The sequence below is a fragment of the Poecilia reticulata genome, unplaced genomic scaffold (genome assembly GCF_000633615.1).
Source record: "Poecilia reticulata strain Guanapo unplaced genomic scaffold, Guppy_female_1.0+MT scaffold_300, whole genome shotgun sequence".
Lineage (NCBI taxonomy): Eukaryota > Metazoa > Chordata > Actinopteri > Cyprinodontiformes > Poeciliidae > Poecilia > Poecilia reticulata.
Window position 1 is genome coordinate 125,856 of NW_007615075.1, and position 7,116 is coordinate 132,971.

General features: G+C 38.7%; 2 protein-coding genes across 2 annotated transcripts in view; one reads left to right on the forward strand and one right to left on the reverse strand.

Moving 5' to 3' along the window:
• arfgap2 (ADP-ribosylation factor GTPase activating protein 2) overlaps positions 1–4,003 on the reverse strand; it is a 15,472-nt gene extending 11,469 nt beyond the window's left edge. The window contains exons 1-3 of the mRNA XM_017303486.1: positions 3,887–4,003; positions 219–337; positions 23–145 (exon numbers count right to left, since the gene is read on the reverse strand). Coding sequence (XP_017158975.1) covers positions 23–145; positions 219–337; positions 3,887–3,958 — 314 coding nt within the window. The 5' untranslated portion in view covers positions 3,959–4,003. The remainder of the gene's footprint in view (positions 1–22; positions 146–218; positions 338–3,886) is intronic.
• Positions 4,004–5,678: 1,675 nt separating this feature from the next.
• The window catches only part of LOC108166010 (uncharacterized), a gene marked incomplete at its 3' end in the record, with an annotated part of 6,453 nt that continues 5,015 nt past the window's right edge, over positions 5,679–7,116 (forward strand). The window contains exons 1-2 of the mRNA XM_017303487.1: positions 5,679–5,891; positions 6,688–6,884. Of these exons, the coding sequence (XP_017158976.1) occupies positions 5,679–5,891; positions 6,688–6,884 (410 nt within the window). The remainder of the gene's footprint in view (positions 5,892–6,687; positions 6,885–7,116) is intronic.

The following is a 7,116-nucleotide window of genomic DNA, read 5'->3' on the forward strand; positions in this document are numbered from 1 at the left end:
AGGAGGAAACGGAAAGCGTTACCATGGCGCCAGGAGGCCAAACATCAGCTGACCTCCGAGCTGCGAACTCACCGCGTTGGCGTTCCCTCCGACCTGCATGCATCTGAGCTGGAACCAGTTCCAGTTGGAGTCTAACTCTGTGGATCTGGGGAGAAATGAAGCGYGTGTCAGACTGAAGCCGCTCATCGGCGTTTACACGCTGAAGCTGCTGAGCCGACCTGATGAAGCTGAGGTGGACGCCCAGCGAGCGGTGGATGCCGGAGCAGTCGATGCACAGGAACACGCCGTACGAGATGCTGGCCCAGCTCGGGTTTTTGGCAGCGCAGTCGAAGCAAGCCTGCACAGAAAACACTAATTCATCCCGTCGTCCTGCTAAAAACACTGAGAAATGGAAACGCATGTAATCTAATAGAGCTGCCAAACGTCCAACATTCAGAGGAAAAACTCACCAGACAGTCAAACAGAAAACAACAACAACATTTAAACGTGACGGCTGGTCAGTTCTGTCACTGTAACAAATTCTGCTGGACGATAAATCAACCCAGAAATAATATTGTTGGTTTGATACCGTTTTCAAGTAATATATTGATTTGCTCATTTGTTAGAATCGCTGTTAGTTTACATAAAGTGGTTATTAATGTTCCATGAGTCCAAAACACAAAAGTATTCAAACCACATATAGACCAATTTACATTAACGATAATATCACAAGATTAATCAGACATCATATCTGACAAATTACATACATAAAGCTGGATTTTTAAAAAGTAATATTTAATGAAAATAAGATTTCAGTGCTTTTTAAATGTAAAGTCTTTAGGTAATTTAATCCACTCCTGAATCGCTCAGATCTTTGTAACAAGTTAGTTTTGATAAATTTTGTCTATTGGTAAAATGATTCAGTATCTGATCAGATCAAAGACCAATAAACTTTACACTGGAACTGAAGGACATATTAAATATCCAAAATAAAACATGACAACCAAAAACAATAAATAGGAAAAATAATTTATGTAATTTTTGTCCATTTACTTTGTTCTTTTCAATGTTTTAGTTTGAGAAGGTCAAGCAGAGTCCAGTCCTCACATTTGATGTTATTAGCATCCACTGAGTTCATTTATTATTATTATTATTTATCATATTATCATAATTTTAGGCATATTTACTAACTACACGATAAATAAACCTGCAAACATATTCAAAGGTTTTCTGGATGAAATGAGATTGTAGACGGACTAATAATTATTTCATAATTTGTACAATATAAGATGATAAAAATACATAAATATTTTTTGTTATATTAATGTGACTTTTTTATACAGTTTATTTAAGTAGTTCTGGTTCAGAACAAAGTCATCTGCAGAAAAACAGAAATATATCACCAGTAATGCTTTACAGTTTTGTTGTGTCCATTATGCTATTTAGTAAAATGTTTAAAAAACCAGTTTGTTTCATGGATCCGCTGACCCTCCTGGACATGCATGTGGTGACAGCGGGAAGGAATGTTGTCCTTTCACAGCAGAACCAACCAGGTTCAGTAACAAACGCAGAGTAACGATTCAGGAATTGGTTAAAGTTCAGGTTCTCAGCCTGTGGTTGGGGGAATAGATGCTAAACGAAACCAGTTTCTACCTCATCCACCTCAGACTCAGACATCTGAGTGATGTGAAATTCAGCATCAGTATTTGTGGAATGTCTTCCTCCATGTGACTGACTCATGCCTAAATGATTTAAGGTTCCTGTGAGAACAAGTCAAACCGGATTCAGTGAACAGAAATAAACCTCYTAGCAGACAATAGAAGATCTTTGAAAGTAGCAAACAAACCAGAAGCATCAACTTCAAGAACAAGTTAGTTTCTCACATGGATCAAGAAGTTAAGTCGCTCATGAGGGTCACAGTTTTTGTTCCTCACAGACTGATGATGTATCTGAATTTACAGACTGATGGTAGAAACATTTAGAAACATGTTACAAAGCTACCAACACAGTGAATGATGTAAACGGCTTTCTGAGCGACATGTTGAGGTCAGATTCTGKTTTTTTTCCTTTCTCAAATTGTAAGATTATCTCCATTTATGCATCATCCTGAGTTATATCTTATTTTAATAACCAAAGTTAATTAAACAACATACTTTTTACTAGGGCTGTGTAATAGTATCAATTTTACGATATATATATCGATATTTTCTTTCCTAGAAAAAAATCGATATTCATCTGCAAGTATTGTAACATCCAACTGTCACCTTCTCACTCACTGCTTGCTTCGGCGTGAGAGTGATTAGGCCATCAGGCTTAGAGTGATTCCTTCAGATGTTAAGTGTTAAAGGTATCAAACTCTTCAGAGCAGGTACTTGGTTCACTTTATCTACTTTACACATTCACGTAAGCTACAGTTTGTACTGTTTCAACTAAAAGAAACATGTTTTCTCACCACTTCTTTGATTCATTTTGTCCAGCTGTCGACTTTAAGTCTGTGTCCAACCAGAGCCAGGTATTGTGTAGTTGGTGCTTTTAATCAGTTTTCAGTTAAATTCATTCAGTCCAACTCTATAACAGTCACAAAATGTCACCAAAATCACTCTGTCCCTCTAAAATCTTCCAGAAAATCGCAAAAGTGTATTGAATTGTATCGTTTGCTGAATATCGCAATATATATCGTACTGTGAGCAGAATATTGTGTATCGTATCGTGAGATTATTGTATCACTACAGCCCTGCTTTTTACATGTGATTAGCGACTCAAAAGCTGGAAGCGTTCGACTTTTGATGAACAGAAAYGTTTAAGTTTACACTAACCAACAGACTGGTGCACTGCAAAAAACTTTTATCAGTTAAATTATATTAATAACAGCTGTTCCACCTTCGCCTGCTAAAATAGTTGCTGAGCTGACAGAACCCTGAGTCTGTCTAACTTATAATTATCAGATTTAAAATATTTGTCATGGTTCCAAGTCACTGTCAGGGTTTTAATCTATGAAGGACGTAGCAGGTAGAAAAAGGTTTCGATCTAAACTCGTGTCTAAAACCAAATACCACAGATTATATAGTTATTATACCTGCAAGTAGACACTTCAGTAACAACTAACATACTATAACTATAATCTAAAACTGYTTATGCAATCAGCTAAAAACGAGTCTTTTAAGGAATTTTTTTTTAAAGTTAGCTAAAAACTCAGACACAACATGAATGTATCCAAAATGTTGAATGAGGCCTTGAATAGACCAAAATATATATTATATTTTGTAGGATCAATCACAGTTCACTTACGCAACATCATCATATTTCTGTTCCATCTGGTCATGTTTCAGTGAAGCGATAGTTTGTGGTTTATAAGCGTTGAACTGGGATGAAGAAATACCACAAATACAGATGAAGAACAAATGAAATGGCTTTGATAAAAAATGTGACAACTTTCAACCTGAGGCTTTAAGAGCTGTAACATATCAGACACAGCTTTGCCTYAACYATTAGCAAAGCCATCAATGCGGCGAATTAACTCGATATTGGCATTCATATTTGTTTTCTGTGACTGATAAAAACAATATTCTATTAAAGCCGATAAGTTTTTTCCGGTGACAAGGCTTCAAAGCAGCGAAGCTAACAGGTTTTCTTCCAGGGAAACACGAACCGTTTACGTGGCCTTTGGGTTTGACTCGGGGACCGGCAGGCTAGCAGCTGTTAGCTCCTGTTTTGCCTTTAGCTCCGGTTCTCCGTAGTTTTCAATGGGAAAGCATTAGCGCCCGCTAGCTGTTAGCTGCCGTTAGCTCCACTTAGCAGCAGATGCTAACTGCTWCTAACCAAATATATAAATTAAACCAACGCATGCCGGTTAAAGGTAAACTCAAATAACAACACAACACWGACCAACGACATCGAATGCCGTTACCTTGTTTGAGGGAATTGATCTCAATCTTTTGAAAATCGTCAGGATTTCGGTCTTATTTGGTTCCGTAGCCATCTTGCCACTGTGGGTGACAAGTTCCACGAGCTGACGTCACTACAGAAAGTCGCGTGGACCATGGGAAAGCGAAAGTTCTTCTGTAATTATTAATGTATATACACATATTTAAAAAAACAAATAAAGCAAATCTATGCAACAGCAGTTTAGTTGAAAAATACTCGTTTCAGGTAGAAAATTGTTTAAATTTATTAACGGTTTCCAAATAATAMATAATGTAATTATATCCAACCTATCAGCATTAAGATGATAATGGAATTATTACACGCCAGTATTGACGGCTGACCAAATAACCCACGGGAAAATACACGTTTAATATTTAAATGTTCATTTGCTTGATTACGTTAATTATTGTGTTATCCTTCATAACTCTTGCAAACATAATTTCACACGCAGTTCCGAGGTGAATATGGACGCCAGGTCCCACATGGATCTTTCAGCTTTATATCTGCAACATGACATAAAGATGTTTAAGTTTTATTTGGTAACTACTGGTCAGCCATATAATGTTACAAAGATGCAGTAAGTTTTAGATAGATTTGTATCATGTGCTTGAAAATAAATAAACAGATAAATAAAATGGAAAGCTCCATCATATCTTTTCAGGATCTCTTGTTCCTAGTTAAAATGGCAGGAGAGAAAAAGAAGAAACAAAAAGATTTCAGAGTAAATTAAATAAATTTTTGATCCAGTACTCTAAGAAAAGTACTGGATTTAAAAGTTTCTTCTAGTTTAGCCTATTTGTCATCCATACATTTTTCAAGAAATGTTATTAGCAGGACAAAAATACTGAAAATGCAAACAAAAAGCAGGTTTCAATCAATCAATCAATCAATCAATCAATCAATCAATCAATCAATCAATCAATCAATCAATCAATCAATCAATCAATCAATCAATCAATCAATCAATCAATCAATCAATCAATCAATCAATCAAGATTACTTGTATAGCACATTTCAGCAACAAGGCAGTTCAAAGTGCTTTAAATCATAAAAACACAAAAATAAAATGTTATAAACAATCATACAGTCACCAGTTGAGAAAACCAGAAAACAAACATTACATCACCAAGATCATCAATACAGATCAAACAAGGCGATCAATATTCCATTCATTATGGTTCAAAAGCAAAGCTAAACAGGTGGATTGCAGCCTTGATTTAAAGGAACTCAGGGTTTCTGCAGTTTTGCAGTTTTCTGAAAAACTGCAAAACTTGCAGTTTTCCAGATCTGTGGTGCATAGATCTGTTTGTTCCAGATCTGTGGTGCATAGAAGCTGAGAGCTGCTTCTTTATGTTTATTTCACTGATCACACTCTGGCCTGATTCCTGCCAGACCCATAAATAAATGAAACAGAGCCAGTCTGACAACATGAAGTAGGACAGAAGATGTCAAACAGCAACGCAGCATCAGCATGCCCTAAACCATGTTCCAGGTCGTAACCTTAAGATTAAACTCTGCTGGTCCAGAACACGCCTGTAAGGCTCCATCTGAGTGGCCTAGTCAAAGTCTGAGCATTGAACTTCTCCAAAATGACTTTAAACAGAAGTGAATCATAAAAGAAGGCAGAAAAGAGTGAATATTTCCCCATGGCCCTGCAGAGTGTAATTCTAGGCTCAGTTAATTTCATCCCCCAGCTGTAAAACGCTTTGTCACGTCAGTATTTTACTGCAACATGAAAGGTTTGAAGTGAGCTCAGATCCAGTCAGACCTGTTGGATGAACTCGGAGGGAACCGCCTCCAGCGTCTGCGGCGCTGAAAGCGCCGGGCTGGGCTCTGGCACCAACAGATCCGACCGGAGAGGCATCATGGAGGCAGGAGCAGCTGTGCTGCTGCTGGTGGCCCTGCTGGGCTCCAGTTCAGCGAGCAGCTTTTATGGAGACAGCATCAGCCTGGCGCCGCTGCAGCAGAACGCAGACGGGACGTACAAGGTACAGAGCATCACTGAACACAGAGCTGAGTCAGATTCTGCATGTTTCCTTTAATTCAGTTCTATCAAACTGGAGACAGGAATAAATCCTGGAGCTTCATTAGAAAAAACAAATCATGAAAAATGTTTGTGTCACATTTGAAGTTTGAGTTCGTTGGAGTTACTACATTCTGTTTCCTAACCGGAGAAACGAAACGGCCACGTCAGGTAGACTGGAAATAAACAAAAGGAGATATTTTTGGCACGCTGAACACCCGCGTCACCCAGACCTGCTGTCAAGCATGTAATGACTTATGTCAACAAAATGTCTTTGAATCTTATTCCATCTGATAAAACCTAAATGAAGAAAAACAGCTACTGAAGCTACATGCAGGTCGTGATCAAACTCCCGTTTCTCTTCACTTTCATTCCTCTAAACTGCTCTTCATCATCAGTTTTCTGAAGATTTTCTCTGGACTTTGGTTGTTGTTTCATCCACTTTCGGTTCTTAAACCTCATTATTCCTCAGCTGAACCCGTTTAGTCTGACCTGTTCTGCCTGATGATGCTTAAAAAAAGGGCAAAACCCAGAAAAGACCTGAGCCGGAACCCGGCAGCTGCATCATAAATCATATTTTCTGGCTGTCCAACATTTTCATATTTTCATAGATTTATCTGACTGGTAACAAAAAACCAAATATCTAATTTATTGGGATGAAACTGAGTGAAAAAGCAACAAAAGTCCAAAGGAATAAATCCAGGACATCAGGATGAAGTTTTCCAGAAACATCTGGATGTTTATGTTTTCGAACCCTGCAGGTGACTTTCTACCACCGACAAAACGGCAGAACCAGCTGTCAGAACCAGTCGACTCTGCTCTGTGATGGTGGGGTGTGTTCGGACCTGGACCGGTCGGCTGCGGTCCAAACGGACCAGGACTCTTTGGGCAGATGGTGCCAGGTTGAAGAACGCACAACAGCAACGTTCCAGCCCAATGGGACGAGTTTCATTCTGAGGTGAGTCCAGATCTCACCAACCAGAACCAGAACTGACCAACTAGAACCAAAACTGACCAACCAGAACCAGAACTGACCAACCAGAACCAGAACTGACACCAACCAGAACCAGAACTGACCAACTAGAACCAAAACTGAACAAACAGAACCAGAACTGACCAACCAGAACCAAAACTGACCAACCAGAACCAGAACTGACCAACCAGAACCAGAACTGACCAACCGGAACCAG